The sequence below is a fragment of the Vigna radiata genome, chromosome 7 (genome assembly GCF_000741045.1).
Source record: "Vigna radiata var. radiata cultivar VC1973A chromosome 7, Vradiata_ver6, whole genome shotgun sequence".
NCBI lineage: Eukaryota > Viridiplantae > Streptophyta > Magnoliopsida > Fabales > Fabaceae > Vigna > Vigna radiata.
In genome coordinates, this window is record NC_028357.1 from 30,376,690 (window position 1) to 30,402,809 (window position 26,120).

Consider the following 26,120-nt stretch of genomic DNA (forward strand, 5'->3'; position numbering starts at 1 on the left):
AAGACCAGAAAATACTTAAACATCTAAATAAAATATTCCTAATGGAAACTAACTTTTATGTCTAAAAAAATATCTTGGCCATTTCATGCATATTTCTTCAAATTTGTTTGTTCCCAGTGGTTTGACATCCTAAAAAACTTGTAATATGGAATATATATTGATTATGTTATAATATAACATATGAAAGTTAAACATCAATAATTAAAAAAACACTTACATCTTGTCATAAATCAAGAAATATGATCCACATCCTATACATAACATAGTATCCATAACCAAAACTTATATATTGGTTATCTGCACTTATAGAGTGAATTTACCATCTAAGACATCATTGACATTTATAACCTATATCATAATGTCCAAATGGATAGTTGTAGTTTAACATAATGATTTTCTTTGACTTTATTTCATTTTAAAATACATAATTAAAGATAAAAATAGAATTCAGTCTTTATATTGAATCTTATTAGACATGAAATTAAGACAAAATACCACTATAACATTGATACTTAAAATAATAACTTGTACAGGGGTTGAACACCCTTAGACTCAACCTAACACATACAACATATATGAAATGTTAACATTGATAAGGTTAACGAGGTATATAATAATTAATATTACAAAAGTGTTTGAAAATAGATGGAAATGAAATTTAAATTTAAAGTTATACGAATCAAGTATCAACAGTAGCAGTATAGATGTAGACGATTGGTGATAGAAATTGTCTACACGGACAGCACTATCCTAACTAACCAAAAGAAGAACAGTCTCTCGCTTCTTCAGTTGATATGCTTTATTCTTAACATCAACAAGAGAAGAAGACAATAATTGATTGTTATCACAACTTTATGCCCTAAACTTTCTTTTTAGATGCCACCTCATCTTTCAATTATTTTAAATATTCTTCGAAAACATTGAAATGCTATAACATAACTGTTTTGGATATAGGTGGAACGTTCACTCAAATAATTTTAATAAAGTAATTAATGTTAAGTTTAGTAAATAATTAATATTATAATAAATACGTAATAAAAGTCTTAATCATTGTAAAAAAATTATAAGACAGTGTAATAAAAAAATGCAACAGTGTGGTGGATTGTATTGGTTCTTTCTTATAAACATCTATTAGCTTTTAATGAATAGTGCCACCAATATTTTTTTTTTTTTTTAAGTTTCTAATAACAAATCACTATATACTAATATAAACAACCTAAAATTTAAAACTAATGTTTCGAATTGTTAAGTTTTATTTGCAAAACTAATTTATCTTAACAGATGCTTTAATAAACTCATTAATTTAAAAAATAGTTATATTTTTTCATTGATTTATAATCTAAGATGCATGTCTATTATATATTTTGCTTCTTAAATTATCGCTTAACCACTCATTTTAACTCAATTGATCAATTCGTTGCAACTTTGTAACAAAACTTTGTTATAATACTTAACAATTCAGGTGAGAGTTTTTAGTGTTCCCGAATTCTGTTCATATCTAAGAAGGAAATCATGAATATTATGATTCTTAGAAACGTTGAAAATTTATTTATTGATAACAACAATTTTTAAAAGTGTGTGTGTATATATATAAAGACATGTCATGTAAAAGAATTTAAAAAATAAAACAGAATAAAAAAAATATTAGTTTATAATTTTTTAAACTTTTTTATGGCATGTTATCGCACTGTTACTTAGTTTATAGACCGATAAAATGCTTAAAAATCTTAATTAGTAAAATTTTAAAAATATGATAATTAAAGAGTGAAATATAAAATGAAGTTTGTTTTTATATACACAACACAAGGCGAGAAGAAGGAAGCTCCAACCTGGTAAATGGAAGTATGATGCAATACACGTGGCAGCGGCTGATCCTGATGATACGTCACCCCACTCGCACCCCTTCACCCTTAAGACCTCCGACACCCGCGGGTCATTTTAAAACGCCACTTCTACACGCTTTTCTCAATTTCTCTCTTCAATCCCCTCACTCCGCTTTCTCCGGCGACGATCAGATTTCGCTCACTCTTCTCGCCGGCAACTCCTTACTCCTTCCTCTTCCGTCTACTTCTCTCCGATTCTAATCGTTCCCAACCTCGCACCACCATGAATCCCGAATAGTAAGTGCATGTTCTCCTCACTGCTTCAATTGCCAAAATCCCGCTGCGAATCGTGTTTTGTGTTCGTTTATTAATTAAGCTCGTTTAGATCTGGTCGTGTGTTGAATTTTGTATTTGCGAAGTGTTGTTTCGGTTATTTGAATTTTGTTTTAGTGGATCGTGCTTCTGGAAACTTCCTCACTGATTAGATCTGTTTCTTTAGACTGTAGATCCGTTTGCGCTTATTCAATTATATTAGAGCTATTTTTGAAATATTTGTTTCTCGGATCCGGCTTAGGACTTAAACGTTTTATCTTAATAATAGTCTTTTTGTAATGATGAAATAACTGCAGAAACTGGGTCAGTATATGCTATCTAGAACAAGAAGCCAGCTTGTTCGTTAGTTGAAGATATGTGAATTCTAAGGACTAGGTTGGTGGTTGTGACTTGTAAATTTATTATAATTGATACCTTATTCTCTCCCTCTCTCTCTCTCTCTCTTGTCGAGGTGATTAGCGATGTTGTATTCTAACTAAGTATTGTTATAATTTGATTTCCCTGTGATGAAAAAAATCCTATAGATAGATCTATGAACGTGATGGTTAAGCAACGGGTGGTCCTTCCTAGAATAAACTGATTTATAAATTTAGAGGCATTTTGAGTTGTTAGTGTTGATTCCTGCTGAGGTCATAAATATATCGTGTAATCTACTCGGGTAATGCTGAGTGGTCTAAAAGTTTATCGAAAAAACTTTCGACTTTTGTGCGAAGTTAGTGGAGTTTATCTGGATTTGAGTGGACAAGTATTGTACAAATCACGAGACAAATTTAATTGTAAAGAGTATGCTGTCGGTGCATGACTGTATCTACGATTATTATAAAGTGATGTCCTATACGTGGCAGCTTGCATGCTACCTTTTAGACGGTCATGTTTTGCTGTGGCATGCTATGGAACCCGTGCACGTCTTACAAATTATATCAGTATTATTGGTCATGGATAGACAGTTCGTTAATAGTATTTCTTTGCTGTCTTTGATCGGAACCATGTTTTTTGCAGCGATTATTTGTTCAAGCTTTTGCTGATTGGAGATTCTGGTGTAGGCAAGTCATGTCTTCTCCTTAGGTTTGCTGTAAGTTCTGAGCATCTGTCCTTTTTATTATTATTTATATATTTCCTTTCTTATTTTACAATTAATGAAAAAGAATTTGAATATTCCAACTATTTCATTTCCTTATATTTATGAAGTTCCAAGTTTTATGAAATATTATAATTGCATGCTCTACTTATGGTGTAAATAGTATTATTATTTTGGACCCTCTGGTTAGAAATAAATATACGGTAGTGTGTGTATTGGTGGAGGTTGCAGTGCTGACAAAAAGTTTTTATTGAATTTGTTTTAAGTAGTGGAGGTTACCCATATATTTTATTTTGTTGTGAAACAGGATGATTCATACCTTGATAGCTACATCAGTACCATTGGAGTGGACTTTGTAAGCATTTGTATTTAGCATTAACCTAATCTCCATTTTATTTTCAGCACAAATATGCGACTAATTATTTACCACGCCCCCTTTTATAGAAAATACGCACTGTGGAGCAGGATGGGAAGACTATTAAACTTCAAATTGTAAGCACATGATCTTTGACTTTAATAAATGTTATTTGTGTTGTGCTTTGCCTTTGACACAAATTTATTATGTGTCAATTTGTTTTCTACTTCTAAATTACATCTTGTGAAATTGTCTATTACTGGAATACTTGTATAATCAATTTGAAAATGCTTAGAAAATGCTGAATCTGAGTTATCACTCACGTACTCAAGAATCTATTTATGCTTAATGTAATAATCATGTAGTTCATTGGCTAAGACTCTTAATCCAAGTTGTTTTCTGTCACCAATTTGTAGTAGGTCCGTTCCACCTGTATTATTTGAGGACTTAAGGTTACCCGTGAAAAAGTGGGAAATTATTTGTTTAAACACCTCTCCCATTTTTCTGGGATCGTTGCTTTACTCTATTTTGAGATTGTTGACAGATTTTTCTACATTTTTTTACCACATAGTGGGACACTGCGGGCCAGGAACGTTTCCGGACAATCACTAGCAGCTACTATCGTGGGGCTCATGGCATTATTGTTAGTGTTTTAAACTGGTTCTCCTTCTTGAGTTAGTTTCCTTTGGTTCTTTGGAAAGCATTGTTGTAATCATGTTGCTTTTTTTTTACAGGTTGTTTATGATGTCACTGACCAAGATAGCTTCAATAATGTTAAGCAGTGGCTGAATGAAATTGACCGTTATGCAAGTGAAAATGTTAACAAGCTTCTAGTTGGAAACAAGTGTGATCTTACAGCAAATAAAGTTGTGTCCTACGAGACAGCAAAGGTGATTCTAAATTTTAATTTGTTTTATTGTGTATATTTCCCACCGACATGTCTTACTTTTGTCTTTTGTCTAATGTTCTGAAGTTTGTGCTTTCTGCTCTTATCTTTGAAGGCATTTGCGGACGAAATTGGAATTCCGTTCATGGAAACTAGTGCTAAAAATGCCACTAATGTAGAGCAGGTTTTCATGGCCATGGCTGCTGAAATTAAAAACAGGTCAATAAAGGACCTCTTTTTCCCCTTCTACTAATTATTGCTATTCATTTTGTTTTTAAAGATGTGGATTTAAATGAAATTTATTGAGTTCCTTTAATGGGTAGTGTTGAGCTTGATATGATCTCTTTGGTTCTTTTCCACAGAATGGCAAGCCAACCAGTGAACAATGCAAGGCCTCCAACCGTCCAAATTCGAGGACAGCCAGTGAACCAGAAGGCAGGTTGCTGCTCGAATTAGAGACGAAGTATTTGTGATTTTTAGACGTTTATATGTGTCTCACTGGCATGTAAAACTAGTTTTTCACATATTGCTTTTATATGAAGATTGTTCCTCATCATTTGCTCCTTATCTTTAAGTCGTTGTTAAAACTTCCATTCTTTTCAGTGTATTTGATTTAAAAAACATTTGTACAAAATTAGGAATATTGGTGAATAGCAGTATTTGCCTTGTTCTTTCTTCTTTCTTCTTTCTTCCATGCACATTCACCTCATTTCAACGCCTTCTGCATACATTGTTCTCACTTGTAAGTCTACAAATAAAATAATAGAAAACTGGATTTTTATGATAAAAAAGTTTCCTAGTTATTGGCGTTTTTCTTTTGATTTTTCTCTATTATTATCTTGTCAATATTCTCTCTTTGCCCTCTTTATCGACTATATAATAATTTTAGAAATAAAATATGGTATTTGAAAAATATGCCATGTGAATTAAATTATTCAAAATTTATGATGATGTCTCCTCGCTGTCCTGACAGGCTGACAGTAAAACATAACGACTTTCCAGGTATTTCTCCCTGGATGTCGGCAAATATACTTTGTTTCAGTTTCTAAATGAAAAATACTCGTACATAAAATATCGATCAATTCTTGATACATTTTAAAAAAGTAATAAATTTATAGAATATATAACGTGATAAAAAGAAAAAGATATGAAGAAAAAAATAAATATATAATAGACATCTAAAATCAAATAAAATTAATAGGTTTAGAATGTATATTTCTATTATCCTTCTTTTCAAAACCTACTTTTAAATTATTAGTGGGGAGAATTAAATTTACAGCCTTCTCTCATTTTCCTTTTCATTTTTACCATTTAACCATCCTTATATCGCTCATGTATGATGGGTTTTTGAATGAGATTAAACCTCAACAAGAGACACACCCCTTTCAACTAGGATCCAAGACAACTCGAAATCATATTTTGAACAAGAAACAAGCTACAATACCTAATAAGGCTCGCACACCTCACCCCAATCTACATTCCTCCACAACAAGCTACCATGGCTGTCCTAAACCACCCCAAAATATATCAATCACATTATTTCATAGTATCATGCATCGTTTAAATAAATTAAACAAATAATATTCAACTTGTTGTCACATCATATATGACGTCCTTTTGCTTCATTATATATATCACAATTAAAAACAACTCTTAATTTTTGTCTCCTTTCATATTTTAATTATCATTAGCATAATAATAAATAATTACTTTTTTATTATAATTATAATTTAAATAATAACTGTATGGTTTATTTAATTTATTTAATTTCTATTTTGGTTCTTATGTTTAGTCAAAATATTTAAAGTGATCATACTTTTTTTTTCAGATGTTCAAAATTGTTTTCTATTTTATAAAAATGGTTTAAGTGTGTCATTTTTGCTTGCTGCGTTAAAAATGCTAACTGTGTAATTATCTTTTGGTCAAAAGTGAATGAATTGTCTAGTTATTGATTATGTTGTGTTGGGGTTAATTGACTTAATGTATGTGAAAATGTTAAAAGTTGAAATAATTAGATAAAAGGAAAGGGTTAGGGTTTTGCAAGTTCTTTACTTTTGGCATGAGCTTGTCACACAATCAATAATTGGACAATTTATTCACTTTTGGCTAAAGAGATAATTATACTATTAAGGTTTTTAAAACAGTAAACAAAAAGGACAAATTTGAATTGTTTTTACAAAATATGGAACAATTGTGAACATTTAAAAAAAAAGATATTTGAACACTTTGACCAAATCTTTAGACCAAAAAAAATATTAAACTTATAAATAACATCGGAAATAATTATTACAGCTTTTATTACTATCTTTTCTATTACTATCTTTCACACGTATTTAATTTGAGTATCGGAAGCAGTTCAGACATTGAAGAGCAGCTAAAAGGATACATCTCAGTTTTCATCAACAAGCAGGAGGATACGTCGAACCTTTAGCAGAGAAGAAGAGGACCCAGAAGTGTTTCTTACAAGAGACTAGTTGTAGCCGTATTTCGGCCCTGCAAGAAATCTGGCACATCCTTCCGGTTTGCGCAAAATGTGGGAGGGAAAGGATGTAATGTCGGTTGTTGACCAAATAAAGTATACAATCAGCCATTCTCAAGTATTTGTGATGCGAACAGATTGGAGAAAAAACGATTCCCATATGACTGTCTATTGGATGGATACAACTAACACAGATGAATACAGAGAAGAAACTTACAACGGAATCACAGTTTTCGAATTTTTCAGCCTTAATATAGTAAGGCTACAAGGATCAGCAAGAAGGCAAAAAACTGCATAATGCTAGTACAAAGTTAAATATATTAGTAACAACATTGTACAATTCACTTCATTGAAACAACATGATATGGATTGAAGACTCTGTTGAAATTTACTTTATACGAATATGTTGAGATCACATCTTTTACAAAAGTGACAAAACTTCTACTTAGAAACCAAAAAAATCTACTCAACCCATAATTTGTACGCTGGAATAGTTAAATAGCAACTGCTGTAATTATTATAAGGTAAAAAATAATTAACAGAGACTACGATACTATAAAAATCATTTAAAAGAAAAATATTATAAGAACGCTCCTTAGTTGATTGCAAGCTATGTTTATCCAAATAAGGCAAAACAGTCTCAGAACTTCCTCCTTTATTCTTTCATGAAATGCATTGTGATCTTCATTGCTGCTCATGACATACCAGGGGAGCCGATGAAAAATGGTGATTGCCATTGATGTTGGCACGGCTATGGTGGCTTGTGGTTTAAGTAACAAAAATCGGGGTCAGGTGTGGGTTTTTTGGTTGTTTCCGGTTAAAAGCATGATTCCAGGTTGTCCTCGTCCTGGTTTGAAGCCGCTGCCGTTTGGTTCTGCGGCACGTTTAAGTTTTAATCTTAGCAATTAGATTAATCCTACTGTACTCTATTCTTTTTTACGAGTCTGTGCTCTATTCTTTTACTAATATGTATTCATTCTTGCAGGAGAGAGCTGGAGAGGATTCCGACTTGAACAAAACTCGACTCCAGTAAGCGACTTTCCCTCAGGGTCAGTTTCCATACAACTATTATTCAAGTCCGCCACAACCCATATAGCCTTTGAATTGGAAGTTAATACAAGTTCTTCTATGTTTGTTGAGACTACATTTGGGAAAGCATTCATTTTTGCAGTGCCAACAAATTGCTTTCTCTTTAGTCAAAGACTGTCCAGAGACTGACTGATAAGGTGCCCATAAGGCAGCCAACAACAACTCTGGTTAAAAAGGACTTGGCATTTAATTTCCAGAATCACTTCCAATTAGTTCAACTGGAAATTAAATGTGATGCTACTGAAAATAAGAGCACTTTTCTGAATCTGTAGAATAGCATTCCTTTCCGTATTCGAGAAATCAAATCGATCCAAGGTATAGAGCATGCTTTGCTTTTGGAATAAAATAGCATACTCTTCAAGTCAATATCATTTTGCTTACTTAACATTATCAAGCTTACCAGTAATCCGTGCAGGAGCAGAATCCATCCTTAAAATGATGAAACCTCGAGGTATCTCTAACTATGATTTCTCTTCCTTCTATAGCTGAGATGTACTTGGTTGCAGAATGGCAATCTCCACAAACTCTCAAGTTTTTGAATACCCGGATTGGAACCCCTAATGGTACCTTAAGAAGTCCAAATGCAATTGCCAGTTTCTCACTATGCCATAAAAGAAGCTGTTCTTTCAGCTCCTCTCCCACATCATGCAATGCAAATTCAAGATCTGGCACATAACCAGCTAATTTCATTTTCTTCTCCAAGTCATTTAGCTTCGCATGTATAGAAGCCAATTCAGGATGCAATCTGTCGCTTGATCTAAACTCATGCACCACACTGTTTATTTCAATCCAACTATATCCCGGTGTCTTGACAACATTATTTTCTTTCATTGATCTTCGGATCTTAGCAACATGCTCCCATCTATTTTGTGATGCATAAACATTAGCCAATTGAACATATCCAGTTGCAATAGTTGGATCAAGCTCAAGCAAATTTTTGGCAGCAAACTCAGCCAAGTGCAAGTTTTTATGTATCCTACAAGCACCCAAAAGTGTTCCATAAATGGCAGGATGGGGCCTAAACGGCATACTTTTTATCAAATCTACAGCCTTAGCTAGCTGTCCAGCTCGACCAAGAAGGTCAACCATGCATGCATAGTGCTCTGGTTTAGTTTCAATTCCATAATCTCTTACCATTGTGTTAAAATATTGGACCCCAAGATCCACCAGTCCTGCGTGGTTACAAGCCAACAATACTGCAACAAAAGTAATCCAATCTGGCTTCATGCCTTCATTTTTCATCTCATCAAACAAATGAAGAGCTTTTTCACCAGCCCCATGTTGGGCATAGCCAGAAATCATTGCATTCCAGCACACTACATCTTTTCGGGAAATCTTAACGAATAAATCCCAGGCGTCCTTTAGATCCCCACACTTGGAATACATACTAACCAATGAAGTCCCAGCAGTCGTATCACTACTCAATGGAGACTTACAAACTAACTGATGAACTTGCTTACCCAGCTGCAATGCTGATAAATTACTACAACCCAACAAGACACTGGTCAAAGTCAAAGCATTAGGCTTAACTCCAGTTTCTAACATTATCCTGAATAGCCTTAACCCATCCTCTGCCCTCCCATTCTCAACATACCCAGCAATCATAGAATTCCATGTTACCAATGTCCTCATTGTCATTTCTCCAAACAATCTTTCTGCCAGTTCAACCCTCCCAAACTTCATGTACCCAGTGATCATGGCAGTCCACGTGACCACACTCCTCACATCCGCAGCATAAAAACACGCCACAGCAGAATCCAAATCCCCACATGCCACATATCCAGACACCATGGCACTCCAAGACACGCAGTTTTTCACTGGCATCACCGAGAACAACCTCTGAGCCTCACCCATGAGTCCAACCTGCGCATAACCTGAAATCATAGTGTTCCACGAAGCAACATCCTTCACGGGCATGCTGTCAAAGAAGCAACGGGCATCATGGACACCAAAATGATGCCAATGACCCGCTAACATGATGTTATAGGACACAACGTTGGGTTGAGGAATTTTCTCAAACAGCTGGCGAGCGTGTTCGAAGTTGCCGACTTTCTTGGCGTAGGCAGCGAGGATGGAATTCCACGTGACAGTAGACTTTACTTTCATGTTTTCAAACACACGAACAGCGGAATCTAAGTCACCGCATCGAACGTAGCTTGTGATGAGCTTGTTAGATGCAATGATGTTGTTATCATTAAGCTCGCGTTGATGGGAGTGTGTGGACACATGCTGGTGACTTAGGGTGGCAAAAGTGAGGTTTTGGTGTTTGCTTAGTGCTGCAAAGGACAAGGATGACAAAGAATTTCGCTTCCTCGTCCTTAATAAACGTAAATGAAACATGTATCAAAGCTGCACTATGTCTCACTCTTTTGTTTCAGGTTCACATGAACATGGTTGGGATGTCTCATCAATCATCTCTCACACTTATGAGAGAGAAAAAAAAAAAAAAAAAAAAAAGAAAAATTTCCGTTGCCGGGACTTGAACCCGGGTCTTTCGGGTGAGAGCCGAATATCCTAACCAACTAGACTACAACGGATTTGCTGAATTATGTTAAATGATATAATATATACCTTAAACAATAACACATCAATGAGAAAATAAAAAATGCCAAATATTCCGTTGCCTGGACTTGAACCCGGGTCTTTCGGGTGAGAGCCGAATATCCTGACCAACTAGACTACAACGGATTTATTGATCAAATAATAAATTATTACATAATTGTATTATCAGGAAAAATATAATGAATAGACAAAGATTTATTTTGCCGGGACTAAAATCCGGATTTTTGGAGTGAAAGCTGAATGACCAAGTACATTACAACGGCTTTGTTGAGATGTAAACCTCATATTAAGAAATTTTGATGGTGAATTAAGTTCTCAGTGCACTTAAATTTTGTGTTGAATAATTACATATTAGATTTTAAACAATCTAATATATTTTAAAATTTTGTGTAAAATAAATTATTTTAAAATATGTTCGTGAATTAATTTTACAAATTAAAACATAAAATAAAAAAATGATTACACTTATTTTTTAAAATGGGAAAACTAAATTGTAAATGGAAAATCAAAACACATATATTTTTTTTAAAAGTATAGGTTAACCTTATTTTCCGTACATCTGCAATGAAAAGTTAAAAGCTGAATTAATATGTAAATAATTCAACTATTTATTGAATCTTATAATTTCATATTCAACTATATTGGTTAATATATAATTAAGGAAAACCAAGTGAGAAAAGTGTAAATCTTGTTCAACTTATGTCAGCTCAAAAGTTTCTTGTTTTAGGGTGTTTTGGTGTTGTTTTTTCTTTTTAGTGGATACAACAGCACTTTATTTGGTTTTGTTGCTATTATTAGGCTATTGGATGTAGTATTTTCTTTTTTTTAACCCTTGCTGACTCGAAAGGTTGAAACTGGTGGGGACTGATGTCATTTGGATTTATCCATTTCTTTTCAAATTGATCTGATTAGCACATGTTAAACTCAACTTATTTAACAGACGTGTTAAGCTACGACTCCAAGTTTTTTTTCTTCTATTAGTATTTAAAATTAAACATGAAAATCGTGGGTTAATTATTTGGAAAAGGTTGCTCTACTACACATTGTTTGTTTATGTTGTATTTCATAAATTGAGTCCGGACGAATGATTATAGACAGACATTATTGACTTCGATAACAAAAAATTATAAAAGAAAAAATGATGTCTTTGATCGAGGGATTACAATTGATGATAATTATTGAGTTAAGATTGTGTGTAATCTTATATGTTGCATGGCATGAGAAAGAAGGATTGCAATTCAATTATTTCAATTTGGATTCACGTAAACCAGCAATATGAGTAATGTATTGGAGGATCCGACAGACGAGTATCCCCATATGGTAAATGAGTAGTGATGAGACCGGACAGTCATATAGGATAAGCGAATTTTCAATTGATTAAGATAAAACATTGATTAGTTAGTTAAGTATTGATTAAGGTCTTACTATAAATACAGGTCAAAGTAAGAGGTAAACACTCTCATTAATTATATATTTATTACAATACTTAGATTACCGAACGAACTATTACTGACTTTAACATCCAAGAACATTTGGTAAGTACATCTCTAGTCGGTGGACAAAGGATTAGAGAACAGGATAGTGACCAAATGAGACTTAGAAAAATTGTGTAAGACTTAAATAATTCGATCCTATATCAAAACAAGTAATTTGTATTTAATTTCTAAACGATTATAATTTAATTATTTAAAATTTGTGGGGAGGTAGAAAAAATATAGTGGAACCACACTAAGTTTTGTTTCTTGGTGTTCTATATTTCATTTTAAAAATGACGATAATGAGATTTATATTTAAGATCCTATATAATTTGTCAAAATCTTCAATCATTATGCCAAACTAGTGAGTTATCTTTGTACCATTTTTACTTGTTAACATTAATAGCAGTTTATAACCAGCATGAAGATAGTGGGAATCGCCAAATTTGAGCACTACAAAAATACACGGAATTATCGACGAAATTTGACCGACGAATTTATTTTCGTCGGTAAATGTGCATTACCGACGGAATTTACCGACGGATATAAATAAATGTATTTACCGACGGATACTATCATTCGATTATTATTTACGGCGAAAATCCGTCGGTAAGTCTTTCGGTAATGAATCTTGTCGTTATCGAAGACTAAAATCCGTCGGTAAGTCTTTCGGTAATGTATATTATAATTATCGACGGACAAAAACTCTCGGTAAATCCTTCGGAAATTACCGAAGGCCTACATCCGTCGGTACATCCGTCGGTAATACATATTGTAGTTACCGAGGAATTTTAGTCGTAGGTAAATCCGTCGGTAATTATCGAAGGTCTAAATCCGTCAGTAAATCCGTCGATAAAAAGAGCGGCAAAATTCCCGCCCATTTTTTTCTCTCTTTACGCGAAGAACATTACAATTTCTATTTCACCACTGAGTATCTTCACAAATGAATATCTGCAACGTAGAGCACTTTTCACACATTCTCTACAACCATTTTTCTCCCTCGTGCAACCATTTTCCCACACTGCCACCGTTGTCGTTGAAGAGGTCCACCGCTGCTGTGGGAGAGCGTCACCACTGTCGTTGGAGAGTGCCACCGCTACCATTGGAGACCACCACTTCTGCCATAGGAGACCACCACCGCTGAATGGGAGAACACCACCGTTGCCATGGAAGAATACAACTGCTGCCATGGGAGAACACCACCACTACCATGGGAGAACACCACTGCTGCCATGGGAGAACCCCACCACTGCCATGGGAGAACACCACCGTGCATGGGAGAGAATACAAGTACAGCCATGGGAGAACTAATTAGGGATTTTTCCCAATTTTAGGGTTTCTAAAACAATTAGAGAACCTAAGTTTAGGTTTTGATTTTGGCTTTGAAATGAATTGGATTGTTGTTTTGGTGTAGAAATGAAGAAAGTTTGATAAAAAGATTTAAAATCTGAGGAAAAGGAAGAAGGGGAAAGAGGAAGAAGATGAACCAGATCGGGATATTTACCGACAGACGTATCGACGGATTTGTCCTTCGGTAATTACCGACGGTACCGAAGGATTCATGTGACCATTACCGACGGAGTTTTCCTTCGGTAATTACTGACGGTCATAATTTTCCGTCGGTAAACATTACCGACAACGTTATTATCGACGGAGTTATGACCGTCGGTAATCCATCGGAAAAATGTCATTACCGACAGATTATGGACATTTCCGACAGATTTTGACCGTCGGTAATTTCATGTATTATTGTAGTGGAGGTTGCACATTGCAATTGTTTAAAATGATTTTTTATTAACATAATGTTATCATGGCTGAATAAGATAATAGAAGTAGTAATTTCAGTAATGATGACTTTAAGGATTTTTTTTTAATGCTCCTTGTGTATTTAATAAATTATTTCATACATTTTAGCAATGTGGAGTTCATGATGAAATTCTTAAAACTGGTAGAATAAAATTTAAATTACAAGATATAGTGTCCACATGTTTGGTGAGGTATCGTGTGTTCTTTAAGATTTAAAAAAGTTATCACTGAATATATCAAGGACTTAATTTTATAGTGTGATAATATTTATTTGTATATTATAAATGGATTTTATTTTTAATTGATACGAAAATTTTAATATATCACAAGTATAAGATTAAATATTAATAGATAATTTAATAATAATTAAAATAAATAAATCTCGTTAAGATAAACTCAAAAATTCGTATTATATATTTGATGAAAGTTAAGTTGCGATTAAAGTCTAAATTGAAAGAGTGATCAAAGAATTTATTTAAAAATTTTGTATGCACTAAAATGCTATAAATTAATATATTTAAATATTATTTATTAATTTAGTGGTTATAATTTTATTTTATTTTGTTATATAAAAATAAAACGATTGAATATATGTTTATTATACCATATTATTAGGTGATATGATGAATGTACTTTCAGTATGAATTTGTCAATATGTACCTCTATTGTATTTATAGCTTCATCATAATTTAAAGAGCTATCTTATCTTATAAAATGATAGATAACGTAAACTTTGAAATTGGATTAGGTTCTAATGTATAACTATTGGTCTGGATCGTTATCTTATTATTATTATTATTATTATTATTATTATTATTATTATTATTATTATTATTATTATTATTATTATTATTATTATTATATAGATACTTTAATAAATATATATCATTATTAGTTATATTTCGTTTTTTCCTTTTTTTTTATCACGTACATTATAATTTTTTTCACAGTTGTCATTGTTATATTTTAAATACTATAATCGCACAAAAATACTTATAACTTAAATAAAAGGTGATGATAATAGATACTTTTCTTAATGTTAATCGATTTTATCATTACATCTGATATATTTTTATTAATGTAGAACTTTTGTATATTCATATTTATTTATTAATTTTTTTGTCCAATGCTATAATTACATTTTGTGGTATTAATTAATATCAACAATCTCCAAGTCATCGTCGTAATTTGCAATCACATATTAACCTGAAATATGTTTATAAATCTAAAAGCAACCTAATTTGAAATTATATATTAAATTGCATCCAAATTCATTAATAATATTATATAATTATCACTATTAGAATTAATTATCGATTTGTTTACTATAATATGTCCATTCTCTTATATATTTTTGCAACACAATATTGTGGGATTGATGTTTCAAAGTTCTTTTTCTTTTTATTTCTTATATGTCAACATTTCTTTTTTACATGTCTTCTCTTTCCACAATGGTAGTATTTAAGATACTTTATTTGAGAATTTGATTTACCATAAAGTTGACTCCCACTAAATCTACATTTTGTAGATTTATCTCATTATCATCAAAATTCTTATTTCCTTTAAACTTTTCACCTTATCTATTTTATTTATTTTTAGATTCTTCTTTAGTAACATTATCTGAGTGTAGGTGTTCATCAATGTTGTATTTAGTTATATTGATGACGAGTTGATTACACAAATCAAGCAAAATTTGAAGTAGAAGTTTCTCACGTTCATTTTTAACTATGTTGTAATTTGTCCCTAAAACTTGGACAAACACCATATTTAAATTGTTGATATGGTTTTTTATTGTCGTTATTCAAATAGTGTAGAGTTTGTCTTCATGAATATTTTTTTTTATAAAGTAACTTAATCTTATACAATTTAATAAGAACATCACAATCTTATTTAGTGTTATCTTCTCTACAATATTACGTTAACTCGTATCTACTATTATGATAAGTGTAAATTTATAATAGCATTTCTTTTTACCTTTGGTCCATCTTTATCTTCAATGTCCAAAGGTCTTTATCCAATTGCATCTGCACATTTATTTTTTCTCAAAATGGTCTTTATCTTTAGTTTTCAATGAGAAATAATTATTCTCATTTTCATCCCATAACTTTAAAATCAACTTATACATTTTTCACAATCCATAATACTTTATCTACTAAATAAAAATGGACCATGAACCACTTCACCAGATAATTAAAGATGTGGATCATTAACGAACGAGCTTAAATTTTTTTAGTCAAAACTTTCTTAATCATGTACTTTCACACCATCAAATTATATCTCGTAACATGAAATTATTTTAATCACAATAGCATTAAAATATAATAATAAACCAAGCTAATAATAACACAAGTATTTGCATCTAAAATAATAAAAAAGAAAACAACCTAAACAATAATATAATTTTATTGAAAAAAGAAAAATACATACCCTTCATCCTATCTAAATAAAAAACAATAAAACATATATTGTAAATAGGGAAAACAACTATAAGAATAACTTTAAAAAGAAAAACAAATTTTTTCTCTTTTTTTTTTTCTCAAAATACTAAAGCAAGAATAAGAAAAGTGTTGAGATTTTGAGTTATTTCCAGATAAACTTCGTTTTGTCATATTATATTATTTTATTGTTACATCATTATCTTATTTCTTCTCACCTTTTCATTTTTCTTTCTTTCTTCTTTATTGTTAGTATTTAATTTCATTAATTTTAATGGCTTTAATACTTTTTATTTTGACTCTATCATTATAATTTTGTCTCTTATCTTTGTTTCTTTGTATTATAAAATGATATTTTAATAATAGTAGTAATAATAATAATAATAATAATAATAATTTATTATTAAATTACGATAATTATGTACTATTTATACTCTAAAGAAAGTTAGAATATTAAATTTACGCTAACCTATCATTTATTTTATTCATTTCTAAAAAAGAAAATATAAAATAGTTACGACTGAAAACATGTTCATAGTCAAATACACAACAACCACACCTGACCACCATCTACTTCCATGGTCGACAGCTTTACTTCATCACAGTCCACAATTCCCACACATAGATCTTTACAAGGAGTTCAGCTCTTAGATCCAAAACGAGGAAAAAAGAAAGAAAGAAAAAGGATAAAAAGATAAATAAAGCTAAATTCTTCTAAGTCCTACCTTTTTGTAACAGTTAAAAATATCTTCCTTTTTAATTTTATTTTAAGTTTGAAAATTATATTTATTTTCCAGAATAGCAGAATACATTAGTTTTGAATAAAATTATGTGGAGTGTGGAACAGGTAAATTAGAAGCAGGAATAAATAATATAGGATTTATTGGAAGTATCTGTGTAGTGAGGATGAATCCGGCGTCAACGAAATTGGTAGAATATGTAAGGTTTGTAGCACCGGCCAATATAGTTTGAAGTTGTACAAGTCTAGTTCACACTTGAGTGTACTTGACATGGTTTTTTGGTTCTTTTTCCCTCAGTTACGCCCATGTAAGTGTCACAGCACTAAGTGTTTAGAAGTAAAATTCCTAAATATGCAAATTAGATTGGTCGGTTCCGACAGGAATGTTGTATGAAGTTTGGTATAAAGAAGAAGAGGTATAATTGTTGTATTCACATTTATAATTGAAATGAATTCAGGAAGGACTGGGCAAACAACCAGAGATAGAAAATGAACCCTGTCTTTCAAGGTTAAGACTCAAGGCCTTAGCCTTGCTGGTATAAAGTTTTTTTACATTGCCACCCTGATACTGCATTAACTTAGTCAAGCTTCTCTTCGCATTCGCTCTAAAAGGACAATTCGAAGCCAAAAACCCATCAACAAGGTGCAGGTAAGCCTCCAAGTCATGACAGCATGCCATGTCAGCATCCGGCTTCAGATACGGCGACATCTTCGTCTCCACGCGCAGCTCTGTCCCCATATGCGAGTACTCATCCACCACCATATTCAGTACCCCACCCACCTTCGACCTTCTAAGTTTCTTCTCAACCTCCTCACTCACTAACATCCCAGGAACCCTCGTTATCACATCTTGGGAATTCACAATTCTCAGCACTTTCACCTTTTGCCCTGTCAGTTTCTCTCCAAATGCCCTGTTACCCACCCTCGGCCCACCAAACGAAAAAACAGCCACGGGTGCCACCTCACCGGCGCACGCGCTTACGTCATCGGCCACTAACAGAGCCAGTGCGGCACCTAAACTATGTCCCGTGATTGTAATGCTCAGTGTTTCCCCTTTGTAAACTTCCATTAACCTCTTCACCTCTTCGATCACCGATTCCGCCAAGCTACCCACCTGGCTCCCTCTCGTTTTATAAAGGCTCAAAAACCCGCACTCCACTTTTGCCTTTGCCTTCTCCTCCGCCTCCCCTTCGGAAATGTTTATCATCTGGGCCCGCATGTTCTCGGCCCACTCCAGACACGTCGCGGTGCCGCGCAGGGAGATCACGATATCCCGCCTACCTAAACGCGCAATCTCTCTCCTGTCATCGCAAACTGCCACGAACCCGACCCAGCTTGACCGCTGGGTCATCCACCCGAGATCCGGGGCCACCTCGTCCACCCATTTCGGTAACCCGATTGATGACGTGGCGTATAGGGATTTTGTTACCCTGTAGGATCTGTCGGGTAAGACCATGTGGCGCGGGAGGGGTGGCTCCTCTGCTGACATGGCAGGGTTGGAGTGGAAGGAGTGGTACGCCGCTTGCACGAACTCTCCGTAGCGCACCACTTCTCGCCGGAGATTCTCGTCCAGAGGATCTAGCATGCCTTTCCAGTCGTGGCTGCCGTGGTACTCTCTCCACCGGCTGCCGAGGACGTTTCGCGGGGAGTACTCCGCTGTCTTGGAGAGCAGCCGCTGGAGGCGGTTGAGGTGGCGCGGCGACATTTCCTCGGTGGCTTTCATGTCCGGCCAGAGACGGGCCAGGTTGAGGCTTTCCAGAATGTTCTTTCCTTTCTTCTCCACTGCTGTCGCTGTCTTGTTATCGGTGCTTTGAATTGCGACTTGTTCTTGCTGGTGCGGTGGTGGGTTGTTGATTTGAGCTGGCGATTGCTTGTGGAGGAACTTGTCGAGGTTTGATAGGTGGAAGCGCGTGGAGTCGGTGGAGGTGAGCGGTTTGACGTGCTGAGGAGAAGAAGAGGTGGTTGGGAGTGGGGTGGTGGAAGAAGGGTTGAGGGGAGAGGCACGGCAGCGGAAACTGGCGCGTCTTGTCTGGAACATGTGAAGGTTGTGTGCGGGTATGGTGGAGCTGATCTGCATCATGGTTAATAAGGGATTTTGAGATTGTTGAAAGAAGAGACAGCGTCAATTCAACCGAATTCCCAACACGAAACCAACTATCACTGGAGGGAACAAGAGAGGTATTTAAAGAATTGATGTTTGGGTTTTGCCATCGCTTTTCGTCAAATATTACGGAAAGAACCTAGGATTTCTACCATGTCACTTTTGGGGCATATGGAAAGTTAAAGCTACACATAATAAAGTACTGCTATTCAATAAAGCCTTCTAAATAGAGATCCTAACTTTTTCTTATCTCTTTTCACTTTATCATTATTTTGTTTCGGAACAACTAATAAATAAACGAAATATATAAATTTAAAATAATTTCAATTGCATGTTTTGTCAAACTTACAATGGATGCAAGTTTCAAATAGTTTATTTATAATACGTTATTTTATTATTAACGATAGCTTATTTATATATCTTTAATATATTATATGAAATATATTTTGACATATTTATAGGTAATATTCTATTATATAATAATTTATTGTTAAATATTATTATATTTTTATAATATTATGATATAATAATTCATCATATATTATTTATAAGATATTATGATGTAAAAATTAATTATTTAAAATATTTTAAAATACTATAATATAATAAATGATAATATCGTATTTTAAGATATAATATTTGACATTTTTAAATAATATAATTTGTCTAAAAAAGTTTATATCTACAATATATTCATCACGGAAAGTGTTGTGTACAAAATTAATTGAACTATGAATTAATTGCATTGTATTAAATAAAAATTTTGAATTCTATCATTTTATAGTTAATTATAAGAAATTAAATTTCTAAAGTTATGATTTAGTTGATTACATATTAACTTAAAGTTAATTTCTTTTATACTTTTTATTTATTTGAGAGATTTTGAAGATGTATTTAGTTTGGTTATTCGAGAAAATTTAATTAATTTTTGGCAGAGATAACTAGCTTAATTTAGTCAATTTTTGATAAGAGTCGATTTAGTCGAATTTGATTGAAATCAACTTAATTGAGTTTCGTTCGTCCCTGACTTAGTTGAATTTCGTTAATTTTCAGTCTAGATTGATGTAGTCAAATTTGATTGATTTTTGGTCAAAATCATCTTGATCGTCGAATTTTGCTAATTTTCAACCAGAGACTCAGTTAAATTCGGCTTATTTCTATCAGGGCCAACTCAACTAAGTTTTGATTGATTTTCAGTTTGGGTCAATTTGGCCAAATTTGGGCAAATTTTGGTTAAGACCGATTAGACCGAGTTTCGGTTGTGGTTGTTCCAACCGAATTCAAGTGATTTTGAATCGGGGATGACTAACCGAATTTCGGTTGAGATTGACTTGATTGAGTTTCCTATGTGGCTTCCCAGCCTAATTCAGTCAATTTTAGATCAGGACTAACTCAAGTGAGTTTCAATCTTTACCCATTTCGATCAAATAAAGAAAAATATTTTCTATTTCCTTACTTAATTTTGACTTTTTTCAAGGTTTTTAAATAATAATTTGATTATGTTTATTAGAACAAAAAATAGTTTACTTCAGTTCGTCGAAACTAATTTTTAAGTTTAGTTTAAGTAAACTATTTTTTGGTATAGTGTATTAAAAATTCAGTGTAGATTAATTAATTTTATTTTCTCTTAACACAAACTGTGGTCAGAACAAACACGATTAAATTTCAGTGGTGGTTGACTTGGTCGAATTCGAAAAATTTTTAATCGAAGCCTACTCGACTAAATTTTGATCACTATTGACTCGATCAATTTTCAAAAGTGATTATTCTTATTGAATTTGATTGACTTTTAACGGGATCAACTCGATTAAATTTTATTTACTTTCAATCAAATCTAACTTGATAAGTGACCGTTTAAATTGAATTCGACCAATTTTTTTTGGGAAAGCCACTCTACCTACTTGTGTTATGTTTGAAAGTAAAAAAATAAATTTCAAGACAATTTAGTACAATCCAATTGATAGAATACAAAAATAATTTAATTTACTTTGTCTAAACTATGTTCAGACCATTTTAGACAAACTTATTGTGGCTCAATGCGTAAGTTCATAAATTTAACTATAAATCTCAATTTTCATATTCTCAGTACTTATGTCAATGTATAAATCATCACTTTCTTACTGATTTTAAGTATCAGAAAAAAATAAAATTGCAGGTAAATCTTTATCTCTTATCACACTTCAAGCTCCCGTACTAACCGACAATAGTTCGAGAACAAAGACTTTGCCTCATCATTGAGAAAATCCCGTAAAAACAGATTGTAAAATATTTTTTATTAAATGTTTATAAAGAAATATTTATATTAATAACATACTTAAATTACTAATAAATGATAAATAATTATTTGTGTTTATAAAATCTGAGTTGATTTAAAATAGCCAATTTATAAAATCTTTGCCTTAATTATTTTCAGGTTACGATATCCTTAAATAAAAGAGAGGTTGAAAGTATGATACGCTTATTTTATCTGTTGAGTCCTCGTCTCACTACTAAGTTATTACATGATTGATTCTATGGAAATTTAATCCTTGGTTGATATCTCCAAAAAATACGTGAGACAATAAGTCTCACATAAGTGAAAATTTATCAATTATATCTTCTTAGGAGATTATTTTAATGTTAGAAAAGGAGTTAATATTTTCTTAGAAAATTATTTCAAAGTCTTCTTTTCTGTCCTATATTTTAGTGCTTAATAGAAAACTTAAGAGAAATAATTCTCTTTCTATTTATTTTTTATATTTTTAAGAGATAATATTACTATTTTAGGCTTAAAACTAAAAAAAAATGTATATAATTTCCTTTCTTCTAATAAAATTACATTTTTTTTGTCTACAATAAATATTGGAAAAAGTGTCTTTAAGAACATTTTTTTAATAACTTTTTAACAATGGATAGTACCAGTTTGTGATTCATCCGTTTTAAATATTTTTTAAACATAAATTCAAATAAATTAATAAAATAATGACATGTATCCTATTATTATAAAAGTTGTAAAAAATTGTTGTCAAAATATCATCGTGGATAAATATTTCATGCTGTGATGAAAAGATGTGACATTAAATTATTCAGCAAAAGAGGGAAATGTGTAAATGGCAGTATCGTTTCACACAATAATAGAACTCTGATCTGCTCCAGCCAAATCATCCCTGGAGCCAGAATCTCATTCTTTCATTGGCCATTGTAGAACAATGAAAAAAGGGAAAAAAAATAATGAATATGATTGTAATTTTAGCTGTAAAGAAAAACTTGATGGAAAGAGCTGTAATTTTAGCCATTGACGTCAACTTTGCAAGCACTACACTTTGCAGACACCCATGCATGCTTTCCACCGCACTGCAGACAACACCACATTACAAAACTTTATCAAGATCTGTTTCTGAAGCTTCCTGCTTCCATTTTCAGAGATTGCTCACTGATTTCAATTTTTTCCAATTACTTATATTGTTTTTAATGAAACACTGTTTCAACTATATTAATCTACTTTTTCTTTTTAATTTTCATGACTAGCCAAGAGTAGTAAAAAAATTTAAATGCGTCAAAGTAAAAAATGCAGAATTCATAATCTTATTCATAGAATTACAGATGTTGATATTTAATGAACTTAATAGAGGTAATTAAATTAAGACATTAAAGTTGGAAAGGAAAGAAATGGCATCCATGGTCATGTTCTACAAAGTTCTGCTACCTATGCTTAACGGTGTCACTCGGATTTAGGCGAAATTGATGATTCGTCCGTTGGAAAATCACATGTCAACAAAAGCATTTTCTTGGAAATACGTGGTTTGAGTTTGACTTTTCGTATCACGCCAACCACTTCTACTACTGTTGTGTAATTCTTTTGCTTGTTGTCAACTTCGCGTACGGTTGTTATACATTTTATTTTTTCCTTTCGGAAACACTAAGATTATTAAACAATGATACGATATAGATAGTTGTTGAGGTCATATTTGTCTATAGGAATGTATGCGTGTGACATATTCAATTTTCATAGCCTCTGGTTGTTAAACTTATACGAAATATATATAATATTTTCCAATTCACAGTTGATATATAAATATTTTTTTTGCATGTGTGAAAATTTGAAACTTTTTAAAGTCAAAACATGTTACTTGTCTTATGAAAATCAGACCGTCCCAATATAAATTTTGTCACCTTTTCTCCAAACCTTTTTAATTCATAGCAGGTTAGGGAGTGCAGTAATACGTGTTTAATTTGTGTGTTGATCATTTCAAGTTTCAAGGGCGAAAAATAGAAAAAATGTTTGAACATTGAATGTACGAAAGACATATATCTAGTTTTAGACATGAATTTGTAGCAAAGGCAATACGATATAATGTTGTTGTTGGTCAACCAGGCCTCAAATATTACACATTTCTGACGTACGTAGTTTAATAAGTTGTTTGTGATGAAGTATGAATAAAAATTCAAAAGTTTTAACGAGTCTGTCTCAGCTTTTTCTATAGCTAAGCACACACATCATCTTTGTTCGTTGCTAGGAAATGGGAGAGATGTTAGTTTCAGTGGAATTTTAGTCACAAATACTTTTTGTTTTCAGAATTCTAGTCAGATATTGGTTACTCTTACTTTTCATATAATATCGTCTACGTTTGAAACTGCACCTAGGAAATTATTAAAAACTTTATTTTACTTATTTCATAATAAGTTTTGAACCATTTATCATAATAAATAATAATTTTCCTCGGATATTTAATCTCCAATTTCGTTGATATACAAATTTATACTATTTATTGTCAATAAATCTATCTTCAAAATATTTCTTTCTTATAAAGATAATAATCATCCTTCATTTATTTGAGACAGATATAAGATTATTTTGAATTATATATATTTTTTATAAATGTCTCTTGAATATGTGTAACACTATTCATTTAATTTTTAAGGGAATAAAAATATTATTTAATTGTTTAACATGTAAAAAATTCAAATCCATTTATAATATCATAATGATAAAATATTCTTTATTTTCTTTTAGTTGACCCCTTAAATTATATTTTAATAATAAAAGTATTCCATAAAACTTAATGCTAGAATACAGAACTTTTTATTAAAAAGTTAAAATAAGAATTATGTTCTCTAAATAGTGTCCCATATGAATATTATGTTTCCCATTAAAAATTTAACATAATTTCATTAATTTAAGATATTTTTATTACTTTTACAATCTTTACGACCACGTAGTGTCTTAGAAATTTCTAAATAAATTTGGTTAGTGTGTTTGAAAACTGTATCAGATTTCTTTTTACTTTCTTTCCGATGCATATAAAGAACTGAAGACTTTTCATTCACACATTCAGTTGAATTTAAGTAATCCATTTTATCTATATTCATCATGGTTTTAAATTGTTTTCTTTTTCGTTATTGTGTTTATTCCATTTTATAATTGTTTCAATAAAATAAATATTTATGTAGAAAAGAATCTCGAGAATCTGTTTAAGCTTTAGCGTTACATTTTGTTAATTATTCTAATATTTATAAAAAATATTAAATATAAATGAATTGATATTTTATAAATAAAAAAAAATAGTTTTTATCTCTAAGAAATAAGAAAAATACATAAACAGATCTATTGTGTGTATTTGTCTTATTATAGCACAATACGTGATAATTATTAACAAGAATAAATCTTTATCCATTTAATTTCAATTCATCGAAGAAAAATAGTGCAGCTTAACTAAGGAAAAGAGTAAAAATATAAATGAAAAAAAACAATTAAAATTACCATTAAAGTATTACAAACCTTGGTCACTAATTTTTGAACTGAAACTCTTTATTTACAATAATTTTTTAGTTATTTAACTTTTCCAAAAAGTTTTAAAATCATCTTTGGGACATGCTTGTCTCCAAATGCAAACAAAGGAAACATTAATAATTGGGGGCTTTCCACTAATAACGTGCTTAATGCTGATTATAATCCCACTACATCACATATGCCTCCAACTTTATTAATTATATCTTTGGGAATTTTGTAAATTTTGATACAACAATTTACTCTTCGCTATTGAATAAAAATAAATGTTAAATAACTTAATTATATAAGAATAATTTTAAAACAGTAGAAAATTGTTTCGTCTTTGGATAATGGAAATTAGGGAACATACAGCCATAATTTCCTTTTACATGCGGGAAAGTGCAGATTTTTGAGAAAGTTGGTGGAAAGTAACACTACCACACTACTGCATGCAACTCATATCTCTTAGCCAACAAAAAATTCCACTCTTCAGTATCAAATATTTTCAATTAACACAAAAATCCTTTTCAAACCAAATAAAGCTGTAGATACTAATTAAAGTAACTAAGAAATTGTAAATATTTTTAGTTTTACCTTTATGTTTGATTTAAGTTAATTTGGTATTTGTTATCTTAAATATTTATATTTTACTTTAAAACTACTCAATACAAAAACTCTTCAGATTTCCATTAGTTGTATGGTATAGTAGGTAACACAGTCATAGTATTCTGTTTTATATATAATAAATGCTGCATGTGTTTACATGAATATACGATGTAGTATGAACTCGACAATGGAAATAAATTTTGAACACAAAAAAATAGACATGTGGCATCATTCGTACAATAACATAAACGCGGAATGTACGTATGTTGTTATGTTAAAGCTCAATTATCATACGAATAAAACTTAATTTATTTTTATGTATAGTGTATATTGTTCATCCAAGTAATTAATACATGATTATCTTCATCCAAAAAAATTATATAATAATCAAATTTAAATGAATTCTCAATGTGTAAATACCTAATTTAATATAAATACATCTTCTAAAATAAATACTGTAAGGACCCCATAATTTATAAGGCTATTGGGCCCTAGTAGGAGGCAGCAGACCCATCAGAATTAGAGCACTTGGCTTTAGGAGGGGTTCCTTTTTCAAATCAGATTTTCATTTTTCTCATTTTCCCTTCTCTCTCTGAAAAGGCTC

At 31.8% G+C, this 26,120-nt stretch overlaps 4 protein-coding genes and 2 non-coding genes across 6 annotated transcripts; 2 read left to right on the plus strand and 4 right to left on the minus strand.

Annotated features, from left to right (window-relative positions):
• The first annotated feature begins 1,921 nt into the window (after positions 1 to 1,921).
• Positions 1,922 to 5,155, plus strand: LOC106768671 (GTP-binding protein YPTM2). The gene is made up of 8 exons (XM_014653930.2): positions 1,922 to 2,120; positions 3,156 to 3,228; positions 3,542 to 3,589; positions 3,679 to 3,726; positions 4,161 to 4,232; positions 4,324 to 4,479; positions 4,591 to 4,694; positions 4,838 to 5,155. Exons 1-8 carry the CDS (start codon positions 2,107 to 2,109, stop codon positions 4,929 to 4,931), a joined length of 609 nt encoding a protein of 202 aa, XP_014509416.1. The 5' UTR covers positions 1,922 to 2,106; the 3' UTR covers positions 4,932 to 5,155.
• Positions 5,156 to 7,489: 2,334 nt separating this feature from the next.
• On the minus strand, positions 7,490 to 10,459 carry LOC106767741 (pentatricopeptide repeat-containing protein At4g16835, mitochondrial). Its single transcript, XM_014652689.2, has one exon. The coding sequence runs from the start codon at positions 10,381 to 10,383 to the stop codon at positions 8,440 to 8,442; it is 1,944 nt and encodes a 647-aa protein (XP_014508175.1). The 5' UTR covers positions 10,384 to 10,459; the 3' UTR covers positions 7,490 to 8,439.
• On the plus strand, positions 7,652 to 8,204 carry LOC111242057. Its single transcript, XM_022783399.1, has 2 exons — positions 7,652 to 7,789; positions 7,940 to 8,204. The coding sequence occupies exons 1-2, from the start codon at positions 7,678 to 7,680 to the stop codon at positions 8,170 to 8,172; spliced, it is 345 nt and encodes a 114-aa protein (XP_022639120.1). The 5' UTR covers positions 7,652 to 7,677; the 3' UTR covers positions 8,173 to 8,204.
• Positions 10,460 to 10,507: 48 nt separating the features above from the next.
• Positions 10,508 to 10,580, minus strand: TRNAE-CUC. Its single transcript has one exon. It is a non-coding gene; the product is annotated as a tRNA-Glu (tRNA).
• A 78-nt stretch (positions 10,581 to 10,658) lies between these two features.
• On the minus strand, positions 10,659 to 10,731 carry TRNAE-CUC. Its single transcript has one exon. It is a non-coding gene; the product is annotated as a tRNA-Glu (tRNA).
• Positions 10,732 to 17,173: 6,442 nt separating this feature from the next.
• On the minus strand, positions 17,174 to 19,333 carry LOC106767557 (phospholipase A1-Ibeta2, chloroplastic). Its single transcript, XM_014652479.2, has one exon. It carries the CDS (start codon positions 19,138 to 19,140, stop codon positions 17,515 to 17,517), a length of 1,626 nt encoding a protein of 541 aa, XP_014507965.1. The 5' UTR covers positions 19,141 to 19,333; the 3' UTR covers positions 17,174 to 17,514.
• Between the last annotated feature and the right edge of the window lie 6,787 nt (positions 19,334 to 26,120).

Excerpts from the sequence above, each read along its gene's own strand:
- LOC106768671 (XM_014653930.2), top strand. Across the intron at positions 3,229-3,541 it reads GTCTTCTCCTTAGGTTTGCT|GATGATTCATACCTTGATAG; the intron begins GTAAGTTCTGAG and ends GTTGTGAAACAG. Across the intron at positions 4,695-4,837 it reads GCTGCTGAAATTAAAAACAG|AATGGCAAGCCAACCAGTGA; the intron begins GTCAATAAAGGA and ends TCTTTTCCACAG.
- LOC111242057 (XM_022783399.1), top strand. The coding sequence starts at position 7,678 with ATGGTGATTGCCATTGATGTTGGCACGGCTATGGTGGCTTGTGGTTTA. Across the intron at positions 7,790-7,939 it reads GGTTAAAAGCATGATTCCAG|GAGAGAGCTGGAGAGGATTC; the intron begins GTTGTCCTCGTC and ends TCATTCTTGCAG.
- LOC106767741 (XM_014652689.2), bottom strand. The coding sequence starts at position 10,383 with ATGTTTCATTTACGTTTATTAAGGACGAGGAAGCGAAATTCTTTGTCA.
- LOC106767557 (XM_014652479.2), bottom strand. The coding sequence starts at position 19,140 with ATGATGCAGATCAGCTCCACCATACCCGCACACAACCTTCACATGTTC.